This window comes from Paramormyrops kingsleyae, chromosome 9 (genome assembly GCF_048594095.1).
Source record: "Paramormyrops kingsleyae isolate MSU_618 chromosome 9, PKINGS_0.4, whole genome shotgun sequence".
Classification (NCBI taxonomy): Eukaryota; Metazoa; Chordata; class Actinopteri; order Osteoglossiformes; family Mormyridae; genus Paramormyrops; species Paramormyrops kingsleyae.
In genome coordinates, this window is record NC_132805.1 from 29,152,903 (window position 1) to 29,176,116 (window position 23,214).

At 46.3% G+C, this 23,214-nt stretch overlaps 1 protein-coding gene across 8 annotated transcripts; it reads right to left on the reverse strand.

Annotated features, from left to right (window-relative positions):
* Positions 1 to 289: 289 nt before the first annotated feature.
* ptp4a3b (protein tyrosine phosphatase 4A3b) lies at positions 290 to 22,745 on the reverse strand. 8 transcript variants are annotated; one of them, XM_023814313.2, is made up of 7 exons: positions 6,998 to 7,652; positions 6,727 to 6,912; positions 5,935 to 6,417; positions 5,079 to 5,171; positions 2,415 to 2,545; positions 1,455 to 1,529; positions 290 to 1,302 (listed from the first exon to the last, which is right to left on the reverse strand). In XM_023814313.2, exons 3-7 carry the CDS (start codon positions 6,037 to 6,039, stop codon positions 1,185 to 1,187), a joined length of 522 nt encoding a protein of 173 aa, XP_023670081.1. In that variant the 5' UTR covers positions 6,040 to 6,417; positions 6,727 to 6,912; positions 6,998 to 7,652; the 3' UTR covers positions 290 to 1,184. The 8 variants fall into 8 exon arrangements, with proteins under 8 accessions (XP_023670081.1, XP_072572843.1, XP_072572845.1 ...); XM_072716742.1 differs by lacking the exons at positions 6,727 to 6,912; positions 6,998 to 7,652 and adding an exon at positions 22,539 to 22,745 and having other exon boundaries at positions 290 to 1,343; XM_072716744.1 differs by lacking the exons at positions 6,727 to 6,912; positions 6,998 to 7,652 and adding an exon at positions 22,539 to 22,743 and having other exon boundaries at positions 290 to 1,327.
* Between the last annotated feature and the right edge of the window lie 469 nt (positions 22,746 to 23,214).

Consider the following 23,214-nt stretch of genomic DNA (forward strand, 5'->3'; position numbering starts at 1 on the left):
TGAACTGGTTCTAGAGACATACGGGGTTGTTTACCCGGCACTAGCTGGGTGAACCAAATGAAGGGTATATGATCCACTATGTGTCATAATGACGGGGGCAGCATGTGACTCAGTGGGCTCTGTGCCTGTGAGATGTATCACCAGTTCAAGGCCTTGGCACGTTTGTGGCCCTGGACCCTTTGCTGCAGAAAGAGAATTTCCCCTTGGGGATCAATAAAGCTTCATCAAACAGGTGTCACTTGTCCTAATCAGTCACTTAAGGTAACAAAACAAGCACAAACCAACCATCTGCTTTTTAAACATGTACTTTATTACTTCTTTAACAAACTGAAGTGGTTTACTTTCAAGGCAGAAAAAAAAACACGATATACCTGGAACCCAGCATCCCTGGCCATAGTTTACGATTATCCAAACAGAGAACTAGAACAGGAACTGGACGACATTAGGGTGACCAGGTGTAGAACCCAGGTGGACTGACATGCCCGTGTCATTGGTCCAGAGGAGAGTTCCTGTTCAGCGTAGAGCCTCCTCCAGCTGAAGTCATATGATGAAGTGAGAGAGAGTGAACAGCTACAGGCAAAACGCACCAATCCCAGAGAAGTTTATATTACTCTTGTAAAAAATAAAAATTTCTGCTTTAAAAACACAGGCTCCTCCAAACACACGCCTGTCCCACCACGAGCGAGGGAGGAACAGAGTGATATGGGAGAGAGTGAGAGATGAAGTGGCAGGAAATCATGATGGCAAGTTAAACATGACTGAGCTGCACACGGCCCTGAGCAGGAGGAACAGGACAGACTGAAATATACTTCAAAAATTACTTCATGTCCATGCGGACATGGCTTTAAGGAAACCCCCCTGGGTTGGAAGGTGTGATCATCTGCAGTGGGGCACAGAATAGGAAGATGCTGGTGATGTGGGGGAAGGGGGGGGGGGGGTTTGTGTGTCAGGGCCAGTGAGCTACAGTGTTGGCATCCAGATGCTCACAGTCCACTTTGGTGACGCGTGTCGTCCTCCGACTTTCTCACGTCAAGAAATTTGCTGACAAATTTGGGGAGACCCGGCTCTGACAGCCCTGAGCTTAAGATGCATCCCAAAGACGACATCAAGCTTCAAAATGCTTCAGACCTAAGGGGCGTCGTCCGTGTCCATTAGCCATGTGAGTGGGGGGTGAGGGCCTAGAGTCACATGACACAGCACTTGGTCTTGTGGTTGTGAGGATCCTTGAAACGAAGTCTCTGCTTGGGCCGGTACTTCTCCAGATAGGTCAGCTGCTTGCTGTTAATTGCCCCCCTGCGCTTCCTGAAGAACAAAAACAAGTGGGGCACTGGCCACCGACCCCCCTCCAGGTAGAATTTTGGGAATTTCAACCATCATTTGCCAAACAGCAAAATGAAGTTGTTTTTACTCCAGTGGCACCTAAATGACATACATAATACACAGAATGTACTTACTGCCTGATGAACTGTATGGCATCCTCATATTTCATTCCACTTTCAATCAAGGCCAATGCCACCAAGACGGGAGCCCTGCAGAGAAATTAGCCAATCGGTGAACAGCCCTGCAGAGAGAGCCGCCAATCGGTGAACAGCCCTGCAGAGAGGGCCACCAATCGGTGAATAGCTCTGACAGCCGCCAGCATCCTCCTTTACTACATGCACACCTGCCCAGGTTAACGGGAAACTGCAACCGTTTCCACCGAAGGGGGTTTCTGGCCTGTCTGGTGGGTCTAACATGTAAATCTCTACCAAGGTGCTATGACGTTGCCACGGCAATCAGCCTCAGACAATGCTAAATGACAACATGTCAACGAGGAGCCAGGAAGACTGTGCTGTTTGAGAGCCGAGGCTCACTTTGTGACCTAATAAGGAAGGGGAAAGGGCTGCTTTGTTATAATCCATGAGCTGTTATGCCGCTTGGCTTGGACCGTCTTCCTGAAGTGAGGGGGGGGGGGGGGGGGATATAAAACACTATAAAATGCGGAAGTCCAGAAGACAGAGGAGCAAAGCTTTGTGGACGTGTCAGAACATGGCGATGGGCTAAGGCTCCCTCTGACTTAATGCTGTGTTCAACAAATAAAACTTTCTAAAAGAGTAGAGTCCCCACTGTTGTAGAGCAGTTCCCATCTGAAGATTATTAAAAACAAGCACATGAATTTAAAGCAGCCTTGGAGCTCTTACAGGAACGGCAGGCCGGGGTCCCAGGGGGGTGAAATGCGTCAGAAATCGTGCTCAGAAAGAGGAGTGCCGACACAATTACAGCCAACCGACATTGAAACGGCCAAAACAACACGGATAAACACACAAAATTCGATAGTTATTTGGGAGCAATGAAAAAGGTCATAAAAAACCCTCTTAAATGGTCTTGAGTGTATAATTCAGGAGACGTACTAAATAAGCAGCCCCAGGACTCACCGGCCCAGTCCGGCCACACAGTGGACGGCCACACAGCAGCCCGGTTCCTCACAGAATTTGCTCTTCAGCAGTTCCAGCCAGTCGTCCACAATCTTGGTGGGGGGCGGGGCTCCGTCATCAAAGGGCCAGTCCTGGGAATGGGGAAGAAGCACCGCCACCGTAAGTGCGTTGCCTGAATTCACAGAGCATTCGCTCTCGGGGAGGTGAGGAAGATGGCAGCTCATTGTGCTGGAACCCCAACTCCAATGACTGGCCGTCAGGATACTACTGGGGCAACATGTGGATAGGAAGCACAGTGCAGTTTATACCTTAGAGCAGAAGGTGGCGCTCTCGGCATCAGCGTCCTAATGTGATTTTTTTATCAGCAGCTGAGACGCCTCCGTTTGCTTCACTTGGCATCTTCTCAGCATGTAATGGAATTACACTTAGGACCTTCACAAGATCACCAAGGTACAGGAGTAATAATCAGCGGTTAGGGCGCCTGGCGCTGCTGTCTGTCTGCCTGTTGTTCTGTCCCCCACTTCTGCAGTACTTCACTATCCTGTCGGAAGCCCACTCTCCATTAATACAGAGAGAATTCGATTTTAATTTCTAAAAGGGATTAAGAAAATAATAATTTGACATAAAAGCCTCAACCGGCCACGGATCTTCTGTCGTTAATATAAATTGCTAGAGGCTCACTAATCCGAAATGTCATGACTGCGATATTCAGATGGCTTTAGGGTTTTCGGCTTAATCCCCCGCCATCCCAGACACACAGAAGCAGTGTCCCCAGCCTCCACCATTGTAGGAAGCGGCCATGAAGGCTGGGGGGGGGGACGACACACGCCTCAATCCCTCCCGACACAAAACTATACGTTTTGGTCAGCATGCAGGAGACAAGCAGGCTGCCCAGGAATGACAAAGAACATGCTACAGTCCGTATAAGACTGATAATGCAATGTCTAACAGAACATAATACGTAACACTCACAACTCAGTGTGTTAGGAAATGTGCATTCAATTCTGTCCAGGGTGTCCCCAGCCTTGTGCCCTTTGCTGCCTGGGATAGGATCCAAGCTCCCTGCAACCCTGCACTAGAGAAGAGGCATGAAACATGTATGGATAGATGGTTAAATGTGTTAAGGCAAAGCAGAGCTCTCCGTCAGTAGCGACCATGTACACTTGCCACTCCAAACTACTCTGACATGGTGCTGGGACGACACTGTCTCTTGGCTTTTTGGCAAAAGAGGAATCATCCCCTCTGGGCAGCCAAAGTCTAAGTAGATGTACAGCCCATACTGCCAGTGTGAACAGCACTTTAAAAATAACCTGTGTTGATCCAGAGTCAACAGCACTCATGTATATTTCATAAAAGAAAAGTTTGCCGAGCTTTATTTAGGTTGAGACTGGAGCTCTCTCAAGAATCTACCGGATTAAAAATAACTCTCAGATCCAGTAAAAGGTTAACATTCTGCCTCTGGAATGTCAACAGTAAGCTATTAACGGCGCAGAGCCATTCTAAGACGCGCTGTAATCGCAGCCGTCGCTCCCCACGCTTCCCCAACGCGACGGCCCGCAGCACCTGCCGCGTGTCAATACGACCCCCCCGACATCCTGCTGGAGCCGGCATCGACTGCCACGCCTCTGCAAAGCAGCCTGCCTCAGCACAGGCGGCGACCAGGGAAAACAGCATCTCCTTACGTTACAAAGAGAAGCTGCACAGCCACAGTTACTCTATGCAGAGCCAGACTCCAGCTGCGCTAGGCTGCAGGCAGTCAGCAGTGGCCACGCCAGAGGGGCATCTGTGAATGTTGCAGGGGTCGCAAAGCAGCTGCACCTGATCCTGCTCCTCTTTGTCAAATGGCCAATCACTGGACAGGGACAGACGAGGGACATGTTAAGCAGGAGGGCGCGTCATATCAGGCCCCCGTGTTGTTTTTATGAGGTAGAGAGAGAGAGAGAGAGAGAGAAAGAGAGAGAGAGAGAAAGAGAGAGAAAGAGAGAGAGGGAGAAACAGAGAGAGCCCCTGCCAGGCCCTGTGCAGGGGGGGGGGGTGGGGGACCTCACTGACTCCCATGGCAACTGGGAAATGTTGACAGGGGAAATGAGAAACACATGTGGGGTTTGGAAGCCGGCTGTGCTCAGCCCTATAGGGTGGGTAATGACACCACACTGTAGCTACGGGGAGAGGCAGGGCGGTTGGGGGATTCACACTCAACATGGGTCCTCTAGCCACTAGCTGCTTCTTGCCGAATAGAAATCTATTTCGCCAAAGACTCTCTGGATGTATTATGGGATTCTCCCTTTGTGCAGACAGGCTACAGTTGAGGCGGGAGGGCCGGTGGTGGATGCAGAAAATTTCCATCCAGATGTAAACGGATCCAGCAGGGCCAGACAAAGCAGGCTGGATTGTGCGTCACATATGGGCTGTTGGTTCTGGGGCTGCCAGCTTAACGTGATGCATCATGATGCAACCCAAAAACACGGATGGTCATCGCAGCGAGAGCGCAACAGAAATGTCTGCTTCTTTTTAAAAGCACACGAAGTTTCAAAATGTAAAACGTCAAGAAATGGCATCTGAAGCACAGAGACAGACAGCCATACGGACAGATACACAGAAGGATAAATGGATGGACAGATGGAAGCCCGTATGCACATCATCCCCAGCCACCTCACCACTCACCATGACCGTGATGCCATCCCGCTCCAGCGGTGTTTTATCATACGTAACCTCACACACTCGCACCACGGTCGTTGCTCCATACTTCTTCAGATCCTGCAAAGTTAGAGAGAGTGTGGGGGGGGGGGGGTATTAGCTGGGAAGAAAGAAGGAAATCGAAACAATGCATATGCCTTTAAGGGCTGTGGCGGTAAGGCGTACGCCTTTAAGGGCTGTGGCGGTAAGGCGTATGCCTTTAAGGGCTGTGGCGGTAAGGCGTACGCCTTTAAGGGCTGTGGCGGTAAGGCGTATGCCTTTAAGGGCTGTGGCGGTAAGGCGTATGCCTTTAAGGGCCATCAGGAATTTGACATGACCCACAATGCACTCTACTCTAAATCCATGAAGGCCTGGCATTGTTTAACTCCCTCCGTTTTTATCTTTGCTATGCGACTGTGGCCCTATGACTGGTATCCATGGCAACAGGAGGTTTTCAGCAGAGGTTATCCTATAAGACCTGGCTCTCGCAGATCTCCCTATGAAATAATGCAAGCTATGTGGCCACCTCCCAGCATGCGATTCTTATCCGAAACGCAGATCGGTTGCAGGGGATGCATCAGGGCAACAACTGTGGTTCTTTTACTACAGGCCCAGACAAAAACAAAAAACAAAAACAGCAGAAGCCTACAGCCAGTGAACCATACTCAGTATCTGAGTTCATGAACATCAGGTCCAACTGTGTCCAAAATATACTCCAAACAAAGCAAACCACAGCTAGTTAGCATGCTAGTTTTTTAGGCCTTTATCCAACATTTCAACTTTTCCAGAAATACTGGATACTATACCCTGCCGAAGGCCTATTCCCAAGACGACGGTCTCTCACCTCAATAAAGTTGCTGAGGGTGGCATTAGTGGGGTTGTGTGTGATCAGGAAGCGCATGGTCTTATAGCAGACTTCTACTGGCGCGGGCCGGTTCATCCTGGCCATGACGATGTCAGCGCCCACTCCCAGAGAAAAGGGGCCAGATTTCAGAGGTCCCCAGACAATAATTAATAATCAAAAAAAAAAAAAAAAAAAAAGCCCAGTGCTTGCCACAGAGAGAGCCCTCAAAATCCGTCCTGAGCAACGGAAGCACTCAGCTGGCGTTCGCTGGCCCAGTTCCGAAGGCACCTTAACCCATGGGTGTGCTTTGGGGCGTCGCTCCGCTGGAACGCCAGGAAGCAGCTGGACGGCCTGGTCTTTCTCCTTGAGACTCGGGAGGTGTCAGGGCAGGGCAGGAGGACGGAACATCGTCCTCAGAGCCGGGCACCGAGATGTTGAGCGTGGCAGTAATGGCCGCTTCCCTGACAGAACTCCATCAACAGCCTGGGGGAGAGCGGGGCAGAGTCAGAAGGGGGCTCATGGAAGTACGGGAAACAGCATTTCAAACTTAACTACAGATCTGAGAAATCCTACATGCGAAAGTAATCCTAATTCAACATAGCTTTTTATAGCCGCTCATCACACAGGGGGACACCAGGAGAGGTGTTGCCACAACAGTGCACAAAGCTATTTAGTATCAATATTTTAAATGCTAATACTTAGCTAAATTAATATCCACTTAATTCAATGCTTTGAGAAACAAAAAAAGCAATTAACAGGCTGAACAAATGTTCAAGTTCAAAGCCGATTCACCTGGGTTAACGTCACTATCAAGCTTCATGGGAGAAGACGACACACATCCAGAGGATTTCAGTAAAGCAGAAAAAGGTCTCCCATTGGACCAGAACGTCAAAAGTCACGGAAGGGAGCGGGTAAGATTGTAGGTGACACACGCAGCCTGTCGCACCTGAGACAGCAGGCAGCGGCCCTAACGGAAAACTGCCACAGCAAAGGGAGCAAGTACCCCGCGTTACTGCCTTTGATCTGCCAGCCCCACGACCCCCCACTCACCGACCTTGCTTACCTTTCACTTCAGATCAAGCTTTTGCTTCCGAGGGGAGGGGGAGGGGGTGTCCAACAATGTCAAGAAAACAGTCGCTATTGCTGACAGTAAAAAGCGTCCAGCACCCCGACTTGCCACATGACAGTGACAACATTCACCAGTCAATGTCACAAACAAATGCACGCTTAAAGCTCTGGGAGGAGGAGTACCCCCCACGCCACCCCCCCCCCAGCCTAAAAATAGCACGTCCAATAAGTCTAATAGGAAAGGCCTGCACTGTTATGCAACAAGTACATAGATTTAATAATATCCCCCGCGAATCCTATTTTACCACATTTAACAAATGAGTCCTCATTATGAAAAATGAAAGTGTTGTTGCCTAAAATTCAGTGCATTCAAATTAAAGAAAAATAATAATAGCATGTAACTAAATTACGTACATAAGATTCAGGGCTACAGGTGCTTGTTAACTAATACATCATGTTACACATGCAAGCTACGTATTTGTGTTAGTATTTGAAAGTTATTTTTAATTTGCCGCCACCAAAACGAAGAATCGTCATCCCTTTTACCTTCCCGTCTCTTTTACGGTCAGGTAATTAGCGCCACAAGCATCCCTGGAGCAAACCATGTGTCACAGAGCCCCGGGGGGGGGGGGTCACTTAGGGGCTGCGGCGATCAAACATACTGCCGCATGGAGAACCTCTCCCCACCACACACACACGCCCCCACCCCGAGCTCTGCACCCCACTGCTCGCCCAGCCGCCTCGCTGTGGACGACAGGAAGGAGCGGTTCAGTTCTGAGTTACATAAATAAGGCACTGGAAACAGAAGGTGACACTCGAGGACAGGAGATGTATCCAGGAGGCTGTGATCCCAATTTCATAACAGAGATGCAGACTGAGCACTTTGCTAATAAGGAATATCAGAGCAGGCTGAATGGCAGCTGATAAGCCAGCGGGGAAGCTCCTTATAAGGCACAGGGCTCTGAGGCCGTCTCCGCTCACCTGCATCGCCGCCATGAACATGCCCAGGTCTGAGTCATGCTTCAGCGGACAGCTTTTATTTTCCAATAATTCCTGGTACCTCAGGAAGTTAGCGTGTTCGGTAACTCTCGGGTCACGTAAATAGACTATAAATAAGCATCGAAAGTCTTAAATTAGCCAAATTATTTCAGGTAGCCCCTGGCCGGTGGAGCAAAGGTGGACAGGGGTTTCCATTACATGTGAGGGCCTCTGAAGCCTGCCATAGCACAGCATAGTCAGGCCTGCGTCAGTCGGGGCAGGCCTGCGGTGGACAGCTCGTGGCATTGTTTTGACATGGCTCTCTGGGGGCACTTCCCCACTGGATAAATATGGAGCCACGTCTCCACACCACCTGCTCTGCTAAATTTAAAGCAGCGGCCAGCTGCTGGCCAATAAATTTAGCTTTGCTGAAATCAAGAGCTGGGATGGAGAGCCACTTTTGAAGCCATCATGCCACTGGCACATGCGATGCACGTGTAACAATGTGTGCTCTCAGGAGACAATCGCCCAATGAGCCGTGTTCATTAAGCCAGTCGGTCCTGGGAAAACAAGCGGTGTATGAGGCAGAATAATGGCTGGGGGGGGGGGGGGGGGGGGGGTCTCCAATCCACAGGCAGGCTCTGCGTGTGAATCAGACTAGCAATTAAAAACACAATACGCTCCTTATTGAGGTAAACAGGTGACAGCTCATATTTTTCTGTGAAAATAAAATTGTTAAAAATAAATAATGAGAACATCTTCAGTCCGCTGACTGCCTTGGCACAGAGTGCTGACTGCATGCAGCAGAACCAATCCAAGCCACTAATTAACACATTAGAACAGGTCTCTCCTGCTTTAAGGTCCAATTACTGGCGATTACCAGAAAATCCAGTCTTCACTAGAAACATTAAGCTATGTGGGCTGCACAGAGAAAAATTACATGCGTGGTCTCAAACGCCTAATAATCAAAAATTACCCCTACCCATCCAAGTTAGTGTCAAACCACAAAGACTACTAGAAAGTTTCCTTTCAAACATCCATTACAAATTAGCAGCATCGCACATGGAAGGTCACCGGTTCGAGTCCCAGCCTTGGCAGACTAGTCACACTTCTGTTGGACCTCTAAACCCCCCCCCAAAATGCTCAGGGGTGCCAGATAAATGGCCTGACCCTGAACTTGGACCAGAAGCTTTACTCTCAGCTATATAATGTGTGTGTGTTTGTGTGCGAGTGTAAAATATACAGTACCGGTGAAAAGTTTGGATACACCAAGCCGCTTGCAAAGGAGAGTGAGTGTCGCATCACACGACTCGTCGACCTGACCTAAACACATTAGAAATGGTTCTGGTGGAGTTTTACCAGGAGTGTGAAGGAAAAGCAGCCAATGAGTGCTCGGCATATATGTGGGACCTCCTCCAGGACAGCTGGAAATGCATCCCAGGAGGCCACCTCATGAAACTGGCATAGAGGAGAAAGTAGGGTCAACCAGTCCCTGGAGCAATTGGGGTTAAGGGCCTTGCTCAAGCGTCTTGCACTGCTGACCACAGGATTTGAGCTTCTCAGTCCCAACCCAGAGACCTGCTCCCCAACAAATAAAATATATATACACAGAATTATGCACTGACCAAGACAGTATGCATTTTTCTTTATATCTTTATGATTATTCTAAAATGGAGAATAGTACAAATAAACATTTCTATGGGTAGGTGACGGGTATTGTATATTAATATCTCAAGAGAGGAAGATGAGATATAAAAAAAGAAGAATTCCAATTTACCTGTACTCGTGCAAATGGGAAATAAAGCATGAGGTCATCCTTTGGCACTCACCACACATACACATCACACACGTCTGTCTCGTTTGTGTTAGTGCATTCACCATAGGGTCTGAGAGTGACAAAATTTTAATCCTCTGTGTGTCCTGTACACACGGCAGAATTGTCAATAAAGACTTTTTGACTGACTTGATAGTGTTGAGAACAAAAAAAATTTGCCCTTTATTTTACTAGGCAGTTTATTGGCTGGCAGTCGAAAGTATCTCCTGAAGAAAATTTTAACAACAGATGCAAGGTTCTTCAAAAGGCTTTTCCTGCTACCCTGGGTCTTGCCTCCACTTATCCAGGCAAAACCTGTTGCTGTACTTTGCTTAGTTCATATGTGTAGTGATGCACACTTAGTATTTTTTAAATGCTTAATTACATCACATAGAGGTCCTTGCAGTCTGTCTGCCAGCCTTTATTTCTGGGTGGACACCCTTAAAAACCCACTCCCGTCACGCAAATGCAACGATGAAATTGTCAAATTGACTGGAGATGCAGCTGCACCCTGAACACTCAGCTACCTGTGCTTGAAAAACAGCTAATACATTCTTAGCACTTCCAGAACATTAGTATGCAAAGACGTTACCAACAACCCAGACTATTTACTCCATAAGAGCTGGGGGCGTGAATTCTACAACAGTCCTAAAATCCTGGCAACAGCTCTTGTTAATCCTGTCTGTTTACATCCAATGACTGGCAAACCCAATTGTCTAATGGTCTTTAATTAGTACACAAATACAGAGCTATATTTACAAATCACAAAGCTAAACCTAATGGACCAAACATTTGATAAAATATTTCAAAGTATGAAGTAGGGCTGCAACAATTAATAAAATTGGTCATTGGTAATACAAATAGTTGACAACTAATTTTGTCATCGACTGATTGCATTTTTGTGGTTTGCTATGTAAATTGTATATAATGACATCACCATCTAGCAACATTAAGATTGGTGTGTTAAGCCTAGTTCATGGTGATTCGTGTAAATCATTAGCAAGTAAAATATAGCTGAACGGTATTTGTGTGTAATCAGAAGGTCATACCAGGAAGCATCACATTCTCTTTCTCTCACTCACTTGAACAGGCCAAGATTGTGCCAGTCTGACAGTACTGGACCACTGAACTCACAGCACGTTATTGACAATCTGAAAGCATCTGTCAAGGTGGGCAGGATAACAGATTCACTTTTGTCAGCAATGATGTTATGTAGAGCTAGAAACTAAATTTTATGCCGTAAGCCAATTTGATTCACATCTGTACTGAAACATAATGGACAAACCCCTTTTCAGACAGTCAAGCCTGATGCATTTCCATACACGTACAGAACCATACTCAAACTCTTAAAATAAAAGCTGAATGATGCTCAAACTCACACACACATATTGTACAATAAAATTATTTACAGACAATAGCTGAAATGTAGGGTTCAAACCTGGAAAACCAGTCAGCTCCAGATCACATGAAGCCTTCCCGCCTTCCCTAGATATATTACCACATTCAGCAGACATACAGTTCAAAACATTCAGAACAGACAAGAGGTCATATGAAATAAACATCAGAGTCAATAAATAAATTGTTATCATACTGAAACTGCCAACCAATGCAGAATTACCACATGGACAGAATCACCTCACTGCCAACCTCAGAGTAAGACCAAGGTCTCTTTGAAGTGTGTGAATGGTAGGAGAGGAAGAAACATAATATATAGCAACTGGATTGGCACAGTTATTAAACTAAAAATAAATCACTCAAAACGTTAAAGACCTCCCACCCCCATAAAAATACAAAGGATTTAAAAAAAAAATCAAATTGTCAACTGAATTTTCACAAAATAATAATCTTCGAAAATAATATTGCCTTTGGGTTTGGACAGCTTTTTCCTCACTTGATTTCCACTTATCCTGCAGCACCTTCTTCAATTATTACATCACACATCAAGTGCGACACAAATGCTGTTTACGTTCAAACCTCAATCACACAGAAATTTAAAAAGAGGTCAGGAAACAACGCTTCATCTTGTGGTGTAAACAGAACAGTGTGCCCACACATGCCCCAAGTGGAGGCATTGCAGGAACAGACAGACAGTGGCGGAATATCCCTGCCCGTCCCCGGGCCACCGCGTCACTGTGCTTACCTCCAGCCGGCTTCCTACGGGGTCACGCTATCCGTGCTCTTTGCCACCCACCAGTGACCAGCCAAAACTTAACCCTTTGCACCTGTGCCACAAGGGAATGGTGCTCAGGATGTGCAGACTTCCTCCACCCCATGGAAGTGGCATGTCTGCATAAGCCCCAGTGACTCATTTGTGACTGTCTTTTACTCCTGGATTTACTGCAAACAGAACGATATAAATAGAAAATGAGATGCAGTGGAGGGCAGAACTGAAAAAAAATCTCTTAATACGGATGGGATTCCAAGTGCATTACTGGCTCTCATTCGTCCAGATACTTTTAGTGTCTCGGTTGGCATCCTGTGACGGAAACGGCACAAGAGAAAGGTTCTCCTCAAACCACGGACCGGAGCGTTGTTAGTGAAGCCCCCTGTTGCTTCCGTTTCAAGGTTCCTGTTCACTATAAATCTCTCACCACAATGACTTCTTGCTATATATAATTAGTCTGCTTTGTATATACTGGGTCCCAGTCAGCATCTCTGAGATGAGCATTAGAGTGCCTTTGGGGTGGGGGTGGGGGTCGTATGCAGGGACTGCGACTTGGTTCGAAGCCCACCATCTGCAGCATGTGCGCCAATCCTACAGGTTGCCACCTGACAGATAGAGGCAGGTGATTGCGAGCCCACATGCCGTGTTAGGGCCTGCATGATTCATTCAAAGTGACATAACTAGAAGAAACTTCTGCAGAATTTCATATGAAGATCTGAGAATGAAAACAATGCAGCATTAAAAACACATTTAGGCAACAGTAACAGCCCAACTAAAACACCATTTCCATCAGTGCATGGAAAAACATCACTGACAACAGACAGAAGAGAGAGCTCCATGTTGGCATGACTCCACCCCTGCCATTATTAAAATAGCTGACTCCCCCAACCAAAATATTTTGGCCAACTTAACTTCAGTGTAGCCACATGACGCAAGTCTGGATTACTGAAAAACTGAGTGACACCAGTTCACCTGACAAACAGCCGGACGTCATCTTAAATAGATTCTTACCGTTTGCATGTGCAATGCTGTGACTGGCTTTTTTTTTTAAAACCATCACAGGTATTCGGTTTCTACTGCTTAAAAATATTTTTGGAAGGTTTAAAATGTTTTGACTCATAGCAAATAAAAGAAATCACATCCTCTAATAACTGATGTTTATTTAACAAAGCAGTAAAAACGAGCACATGAAGTTGTGCAAATATTTAGATAACCAATACAATACTCAAAATAAATACTGCCAACAAAATTCCTGCTGAAAGGTTAACTAAGCTTGGGAACACCTCACTCAAATCTGGGGTCCTGCTTATAAACTTAAAAAGCCCAGAATTACAGCACAGCCACAGCACGTTTTACAAGGTCCACTCAAGTGAAGACCACACTAGACGCAAAATCTTTTCCAGAGTCAGATTTTCCCCTGTCGGGTCAAGAACAGCCTTTTCCAAGGCACGCAGATTAAATAAATAGACATCTTCCGGTAAGTGCCCGGGTGGGATTCACGCGAGCCCATACCCTCCTTCCCCTCCAACCAAGCACGTTGGCCAGAGCCGTAACCATGGCCGCTCAGTCACGGAGCGGCACACAACACTGATAAACAATTAATAGCTCAATAATGCAGCATAAATTTCCGACCCCCTATTACTGCAAACACACTGGTGAGACTTAATTAAGTAGCATTAAATCAGGCAGCGACAGCACTGATCCAGGAAGCCTCCAGGTCAGCTTCTGCTTACGCACATGTTCCTCAGCAAGCAACAGTAAAGCTCTGCCTCTTTATGATACAGCCAAGATGCTCATGTGGGCCAGCAGCATGTATCATATCATCTTGTCAGATCAAGTGCAAGGTCAGCAGGTCCCACAGAATGCCCTTCGGTCCCCAGTGGCTAGGCCCACCTGCCTACTATCAGTCAATCCTCCCACCAGTCTGCCACCACCTTCCATGACTGGTTACATGCCCATATTGCTTTCAAAGTTTATCATTTAACTGGAAGTGATACAAATTTAACTGGGGGGGGGGGGGGGGAGAAAAAGAAAAAAAAACAAAAAAAAAAACAAGAATTTACTCCTTGCATTCGCTGCTTTGAGCTCAGACAGCCGGAGGCAGAATCACACAAGGAGATTCTGATATCTGTCTACAGACGCCGCCTCCGAAACTGGCTTACGTGCTGGAATCCGTGCCGGCTGGTTCTGCCATTAGCACGGCAGGGTCCTGCAGAAATCTGCCCGCTCCATACATGCAATTCCCATGCAAAGCAGCCGTAAGCATTTCCATAAACGCTTCATTTTTACGGTTGGGCATTTGCACAGCAAGTGAGCCACTGATACTTCTAGCAGTGTGCTTTGCCCTTTCACGAAGAACAATGCAGGGATCTCACTATCACGCGTTGACAGGTTGGAATGTTTCTGTTGCCATGACAGTGTGGGGCGGGGCGGTTGATTAATTTACAAACCAAAAGGATCATTCCCTATTTACAAAAGATCAAACATACAGGATTTTCTTAAAATTTCACTTTCACCTACTTAAATCAATGTTGTTGGTCACCTGGTCCACCCCAAACAAGCAGGATGATGCACAATTCCCAGGTGCCCCCCCCAAGCCGGACAGGAATGTACCCACAGGACTTCTCAACTCCCGCAAATAGCAGCGTTCTCAATGACACCACCATAAGCCCTTCAAAAGATCATGACCTCCCCCACTGGCCCCAGCCACACACACAAAGCTTGGCTGGTTTCTTCAAATTTAGCGGAATTTTCATAACACACATAAGCCAAGTGTGTGAGGACTTGGCAGAGACCCACAGGAAGCATTTCCCTTCACTGTGTCTCTGAACTGCCCCGGGGTCTCCAGGGCTCCAAGGGGGGGGGGGGGGGGGGGGTAAATTAATGCATAAACTAACAGAATGTCTTTCAAAAAAGCCATGTCAATGGAAGGTAAAAAATTTTAACTGACTTAAGTAAATCCAGACTTACTCAAAAAATATACGTGATACATTGTTTAGAGAAGTACTAAAGCAAAAAGGCCACATGCATGTACATTTATTTTCATGTATTCTTGTGTTCTTTAGTATGTGTTAGTACATTTTTGGCTTAAGTGTTTTTTTGCTGTAGGGTGTTATGAAAGGTATGGGAATGTAAATCTGACTTACATAAAAGTTGGTGGAATGAATTACGTCAATAGAGAACTACCTGTATCATGGGCAAACACAGTACATGTTGAAAAACAAGAGTCAACCTCATTTTAAAACTGTCAATTACTTTGTTCTACCTTTGAAGACAACAGACTGGACTAAACTACCAATTCAGAACTGCAAAACTTCTTAAAATGCATCCTTTCAATACAATTGCAAGCATGTACAATACTTAAGCATGTTCAACAATCTTACTCAACTTTCAAACCAAAAACTGACAAGAAAAAAACAATACATACTTTATCCAAAATGTGCTACCAAAAAAAGTCCTTTTTACAACTAAACCACTGATATCTTAAAGTTCTAATTAAGAAATTTGGCTTACCCTGTTGATAACTGCTCATGACATAAATGTCATGCAGGTTAAGTGGAGAGCATCCTCAAAATTTGGGGAAAAAAAACAAGAATGGAGAGATGCCAGGCTATGGAATTAAGACCTCATATCCGGCTTCCTCAAAGCTAAAATGACACTCTCACTGCACTTCCAGATACACCCCCTTTAAAACAATACACTTCCTGTGCCCCTCTCCCTTTTCTGGAATAGAGTATGCATGCGTCTCACAGCTTGCCTGTGTTCAATTAAGGAACCAAAATGCCAGTTTAAAAGGAGAGGCCAGTTCCTTTGGGAAGGGCAATATAACCATTCCTCTAGCTGCTGCTCCCACCTCAAAACTCTACTAGTTCACTTTTTTTATGCACTTCTGGAAGTGAGCCAGCAGCAGCAGGCCTGAGGCAGATCTGGGCCTGTTTACTTGGCAGGTTTCCAGGGGCAAAGGCTGCCGGGGGTGATGTAAGTGGGGGGAGGATGGTTAGAGAACCGGTTCAGCTTTGAACCTGTGGTAAATCGACGTCGTCTCAGCACAGCGGGTTCCTCTGCTGGGGAATGACTAAGACCGCATGGTTTCAAAAGCCATTTCAAACACAATGCAAATAAACACTCCAGGTAAATTCTGAGTCCCAAATGTAGGTCACACTGAAAACCTAGACAAAAAAAGAAAAAAAACACATGCCACACATGCCCCAGTTTGGCATTTGCCAAAGATGTTTAACCATACATTCAAATAACGGTTGCAATAACAGTTGCAGTTTCTACTGCAGTTAACAGAATATTTGCCAAATAAGAGTGAAGCATGCCACCATTACAGAAAGGAGCATCATGGTCATAGCAATGCACAACCATCATGAACTTTGGGGGTATGCTTTTCTTTCATTCTTTCAAACATTAAAACGTTGAGTTTTGTACCCGCCACGCTCCCCACACAATCAGCCTCAATGCAAATATTTTCCCAATAAAAGGGGTGTTTGTGAGGAAGCCATCCTGTCCCCCAAACCAAGCGTTCGTATCAGAAAATGACCCTCCCCAAGCCAACATTCCACTTACATGACACACACTACCATGAGCAGCGTCCACTCCCCAGGTAGGAAGAATCCCAGCCTTCCGACAATGCTTCCGGTGCAGCCTGTGAAGGGGTTCAGCCCAGAGAGCAGGGTGGGACTCACCTTTTGGGTCCTGGATTAGACCCGTGAAGCCCACAGCCCTGCCTAAAGCGTCCAACTTGGAATGAATACAACACGGGTATTACCTTAAAAAATTAGGAAACCAATGACTAGTGATCAGAAATGGCCAATTTTTGCTCTGATCATCACTGACTAGCAGTCTATATATGGCCCAAGTTCCAACTCAGTTTCCACCCACAGTCATGCCCCCCACCCCTCCCACTAGTGTTGCATGATAGGTGAAGTATGACACTTACGGGAAATACACTATATGGCCAATAGTATGCGGAACAGTATGTTAAGGATGGAGCAAAACCGCATTCCAAGAGTTGCCTTAAAATGGATACCACCTGGACAAAGAAAATCTGGAAGACCCAAAAACACCTGGCATAGAACTGTGGTACAGGAGCTTCAAAAGGTGAACCTGTCATGGGGAGAAGCACAACATGCTGCCAAGGACCACATGCGATGGAGAGCGATCACTGAAGCCTTATGTCCCACAAGGGACCAAGAGGATTGATGATTGATTGATTGATGATGCGGACACTCCAGGTAATCAGACAAATTTATTTAATCTGCACCCACTGCTGACTTATAATTAAGCCCACAGTTCTGCAATCTCCTGCAACAATTATCAGCAGAATGTGTAGTTGTTGTACAGGGGAGGTTAGTGACTTTCCACTTGCACCATCACAGGAGGCCATCTTTACAACAAGTCAGTTCACCACATTTCTGCCTTGCTAGAGTTCTGGTCAAACACAAGTGAAGTGATTGCGAAGGACAACACATCTGGGAACAAGTTTGGGTACGAAGTGGTCAGGAACACAAGCTCTCAGAAAGGCACCGGATCACCCCATATTAATACCCAACTTAAATGGCAGCAACTTCAGCAATGTTCCAGCATCTAATGGAAAGCTTTCTCAGAAAAGTAGAGGCAATGACAGCAACAATGAACCGACCAACTTCATACCCTTGGTTTCATAATGAGATGTTGGACAAGCTGGCATCTACATACTTTTGGCCATTTAGTGAATGTCTGTTATTTGGAGATTTTATTTGTCTGTGTGACAGGCATGTTAAATTTCCAGTGTGTAAGACGTGAACAAAATGCTGTTCTTGGAGGAACTATTCCCAAAACATTTGATACAACCTATTAACTTTGTTCTTCAATTAAAAGTTGTTCTTCACACAGGGACTGCCATGAGGCAGACTGGGGTGGTGGTCCCAATGTTTAAGAAAGGGGACCAGAGGATGTGTTCCAACTTCAGGGGGATAACGCTCCTAAGGTTGGTCAAACCGCAGATCCAGGAGGAACAATGTGTAGTCCCATCCTGGTTGCAGAACACTGGACCATCTCTTCATCCTCATAAGTATGCTGGAGGGTTCATGGGAGTTTGCCCAACCAGCCTACATGCGTTTTAAGGACTTGTAAAAGACAGACGACTGTGTCCTTTGGGGGTCCTGTGGTGGGCACGCCAGAAGTATGGGGTACAGGGTCCGTTATTGCAGGTCATCAGAGTCCTGTACAAACGGAGCAAGAACGTGGTTCGCATTGCCAGCAGTAAGTCAGACACGTTCCCGGTGGGTGTTGGACTATGGTGTTGCCAGAGCTGCCCTTTGTCACTGATTCGGTTCATAATTTTTATGGACAGAATTTCTAGGCATAGCAAAGGGGATGAGTGGGTCCGGTTTGGGGGCCTCAGGACTGGATCTCTGTTTTTTTTCAGATGATGTGGTCCTGTTGGCACCATCGGGCGGTGACCTGCAGCATGCACTGGGGCAGTTTGCAGCTGAGCGTGGACGGCTGAGATGAGGATCAGCACCTCCAAGTCTGAGGCCATGGTTCTTGAACGGAAAAGGGTGAATTGCCCTCTCCTGGTGGGGGATGAGTCACTGCCTCAAGCGAAGATGTTTAAAGTATCTTGGGGTCTTGTTCACAAGTGAGGGAAAAAGGAAGCGGGAGATTGACAGATTGGTGCAGCGTCGGCAGTAATGTGAACGCTGTACCCTTCTGTTTAGATGAAGAGGGAGCTGAGCCAGAAGGCAAAGCTCTCAATTTACCGATCGATCTATGTTCCTACCCTCATCTATGGTCATGCGCACTGGGTAGTGACCAAAAGAATGAGATTGCAAATAGAAGTGGCCAAAATGAGCTTCTTCAGCAGGGTGGCTGGGCCTTAAATAGAGTGAGGAGCTCAGAACTTCAGGAGGGGCTCAAAGTAGAGCCACTGCTCCTCTGCATCAAAAGGAGCCACTTGAGGTGGTTCGAGCATCTGTCTAAGATGTCTCCTGGATGGCTCCCTGGGGAGGTGTTTCAGGCATGTCCAACTGGGAGGAGGCCCCGGGGCAGACCCAGGACACGCTGGGGAGATTACATCTCTCAGCTGGCCGGGAAACGCCCTGGTATTCCTCCAGTGGAGCTGGAGGAGGTGGCTAGTGAGAGAGGTCTGGGCAACCCTGCTTAGACTGCTGCCCCCGTGACCTGACCCCGGATAAATGGCGGAAAATGGATGGATGGTTGGAAGGATTTCAGATAAAAACAAAAAGAAAGAGTGTGGTCAAGGGGGACATGTTAGAGATGCCTGGACAAGTCACCCATCGCAAAGCGACAAAACGATGCATGTAAGTAAATAAATAAACAAACAAACGTGAACTAAAAGCACCTATTAAAACAGTTTTTAGGGGCACAAAGAAAAGAATTCAATAATACCACCAGACTTAATTAACAAACACTTTTATCCAAAGCGATGAACAATTGAGAAAGCAGGATCACACAGGTCCTTAACCCCAGTTGCTACAGGGGCTTGCTAACTGGCTCAATCGTGACACCATTCTTCTGACCTTGGAACATTAACCTGGGACCCTCTGATCACAGGCACAGTATCCTGAGCCACACACCACCAACTCAAAAGCCTGGAAAAGTTAGTCAACATGGTTCCAGATTTGACAGAACATAGGGAAGTAAGATCCAGGTTACCATGTAGGATGCAGGATGATTCTGACAGCCAAAGCATTTTCAGTGAGTTACAGGTTAAAAAATGCCCTGTTGGATTAAGTAAAAAGGAAGAGCATGGGCAGCCTAGTGTTCATGGGCATATCCTATCAAACCTCAACTCTTCAAAAAAGTCACTAAAATACCTTTTGATGGTTTTTTCAATGTGATCTGAAGGTGCCTTGAACATGGGCGTTGCGAGACACGGAACAGTTGCAGAAGTGGTGACCAGTGTGCATCCAATAGGTAAAGGCATGGCACCTGCACCATTAAAGCAGGTTGGCTTTCCACAACGAACTGCACACAAGCCAGTCCTTCAGCTTTGAAATGTAGAAAATGTCACTGCAGGGGTCCCTTCAATCAAGGAAAGAGTGCTGGCCACTCCATGTGCAACCAGCTCATTCTGTACACCAAGCTGCAGCACAGTCGCCTCACAGGCAGTGAGGTCAGCATGGCCACAAAGCGCAAGCGGCGGACGGAATGGGGCCAGCCTAAGCCTGTCTGGACACCCATATGACACATATGTGCCACAGTAGTCACTGAGCATAAAGGGCTTAATAGACACAAATAATTAACTGGATCTACAACATGGCAGCACTGATAAAACGCTGAACAAAGCCAGGCAACGCAGTTACTCCCATGCAGGGCTGGAAACAGACATTTCTTCACCATCAAACACTGACACCAACTAGCCTAAGATCTAATCCACAATACAAAGATATTGGAGCGCAATTCAGAAACAATGACTATCGTGAATTGCAGGGTCCTTCTCTACTTCTCTTTAGGTTCATAATAAGCTTAATCGTGGGACCCATTAAAGCAACATCCAGATTCTCTGCCATGGCTGAAATAAACACTGAGCAAAATATTTCTCTTGGGTCTCTTTGAAGTGCGACAAAGTCATTGGGGGGGGGGGGGTTCCCTCAAAAAACATGAGCTCGTGGGACTGCCACCCACAAGGCAATCATGCCTCCCCTCTAAGAAAGGGCTGCTAATTAACCGATGGGCAGGAATGAGTGATCCAGCCAAGCAGAATAAGTGCAGGGCAGGATGACACTGAGCAGCAGGTAATACGGCATTTAAGGGCACCGCGTCCAAACCAGTTTCCACATGGGCAGCTAAATATAAACTGCCAAGTCCCTTAACTTTAAAAATAATCTGCAAAGACATCAACACTGAAAAACTACAATTGTCTTGTGTTATTTATTTATTTTATAACATAAAATTCTAGTTCAGACAGACCTTCAGCTTGGCTCTTTGCGCCATTTCATCTTTTGTACTTATTGCATCTACGCAGACTGTTTCATATAAGCAAGGAACACAGTGGTGTTCTTTAGGTATAAGTACCCAGATGAACAATCTGCATTTTATTTGTTCTGTCGTTGCCATCAAATCAAAGCCCCTGTCAGAGAAAATGAGCCAGAACATGCAAATTTGTTTTTCTGCTCTACAGCAAAGATTTTCAGGAGCTAATCCCCCAGGTGTGAAAAACAAATAGAAGGAAACAGGGGGATTGGAACATCAAAATAAACAATGTCAATTAAACAATAACAATCAATGTCACATACATCATACAGATTCAATTCTATTGAGTTAAACATCGAACTCAGAGCGGGGGAATCCATAAAGGAAAAGAAACTAGAAAAAAATTATAAAACGGTATCCAATATTTATTAAGCGGGCATGTCGTTCTGTATGCTACTAATTAAACAAGTTTGCAAAAAACAACTGCAGTGACTAAGGTTTATAAAATATGCAAATAAAATGTTTTCATAAGGGCTACGTAGTGTTGCGGTCGGCAAACATTTTTTTCTACCACAGAAATGCTTAGACACTGAAATTTAGAATTCGTTATTCCGTACAGTCTGTTCTTTTAAATGGGCAAGCGTCCACAAACCTGAAAGGCACATTTCAAATTTCCTAAACTCAAATTAATATAAAGGATAGGACAGCACAGAGCCAAAAAAAAGCTCAGCGAGGAACAGACTAAACATGTTCCCATCGAGGGGGCAACCTGTAGCCCGTTCGCACGGCGCGTTACGGGCCCGGCGTCCTTCCCCGCTGTGATTTACGGCATTTCCTCTCCGCTATAAGCTGCTTTTAACCATTACCCTGGTTACCAGTGTCTGCGTCTGCTACCTTACTTGGTCTTTAATGAGCTCTGCATCTTCCTGGGTCATTGTCAGGTTACCGGGGTAACAAAGTCGGTGACCGCCGCCCGCCGCGCGACCAGACGCACGCGGGATGGACCCGATTAGCCGGTACCGTACTGCAATCGGGAGGCTGTGTGAGCGAACATCAAATCTAAAAACCACCCATCGTTCACTGTTAACGCGTTACGGCACCTAGGCTTACGAGCGATTTCGGTCTCCAGAATTCGGATAAACAGCGTCCCTGGTAAGACGTAACAGAGCAGAAGCCGGTAGGACCGCCGGCACGGAGATCCGTCTCACCTACTCGTTTCTGACCCCAACGGAACCTGTTGCAGTCTTTGTCGACCTTTATTTTCTGAAGCAGCTGGACTGCGAAGCAACGGAGCCGTGCGTAAAAAAGCGGGCGTGTTTCAGTATAAGCTACAATGGAGAGAAAGCCTCAGTCGACGTGTAAGTCTCTCTCCACGGAGCCATTAAACCAGCGCGGCACGGTTCGCCAAGGACCATCATGCGCGCCTTCAAAACCCACACCTTTCTAACCCTAAGCCGAGTGTTACTTTGTCCGACGGAAAAGCCAGCCGAGCGAGAAAGCCCTGATGTTGCATTACACGAGCAAAATCAGATGGCGGCGCTACCTCAGCTCATCATCTCGGCATCTTGGCTAGCTTAGCCACACGGCGGCTGGCAATATGTCCTTCCCAAGAACAATCAAATATTTTGTTCCTTAGACGTAATCACAGTTTATACTTACCGTCTCCAAAGAGAAGTGTTCCCCTTTCCTGTTAATGAATCTTTTTAATATTTTTTATTTTAAGAAAATTACTTTAATGGCTTTCAGCGTGCATTGATTAAAGCAGAACCCCACTTCAGCAGCAAACCGAGTCCATGTGATTTTAGTTCAGACTGACACTGTCGTCCCTCCTACGGTCGCCATGGCGACGGCGCGTCACGAGCCATCCGCGCTGAAGCACCGCGCGATGGCGGCGCCCGCAAGAGCCTTTTAAAAACTGGCGGGAAGTTCATGCTCGCTCTGGCTCGTGCACAGCTCGTGCTTTTCCTCTTTCTATTGGGTCAGCATCTGCCGTTCTCTCCGTTAGTAAAGTTAATCAAGTTTTAATTTAGTGTCAGTTCGGGTTTCAGACATTTACAAATTACTATCTAAAGCATACTGAAATACTTTCATTACATTCCCAGGTGTGTTTACTGAAAGCTCCATATAAATTATCCCAATATACATGTTAAATTATTCAAATACCTAGGGGAATCAATGATACTTCATTGACAATGTTGGTAGAAAAATATGAATTTATGAATAAAGTGATTAAGAACACAGAATATTTAAGACCAGAACTATCCCTGATTTCGCCACTGTATAAAGGATTGTGAGGGTCGCAATGGCAGAACAAAAGTGATTATTCATATTATTT

Bases quoted from the DNA above. Each gene is read 5' to 3' on its own strand.
- ptp4a3b (XM_023814305.2), bottom strand. From the start codon at position 6,039: ATGGCCAGGATGAACCGGCCCGCGCCAGTAGAAGTCTGCTATAAGACC. The intron at 5,172-5,934 runs GTGAGAGACCGT...CTAACTTTGCAG, and splicing joins CCCTCAGCAACTTTATTGAG to GATCTGAAGAAGTATGGAGC. The intron at 1,303-1,454 runs GTAAGTACATTC...TTTGTTCTTCAG, and splicing joins GCCATACAGTTCATCAGGCA to GAAGCGCAGGGGGGCAATTA.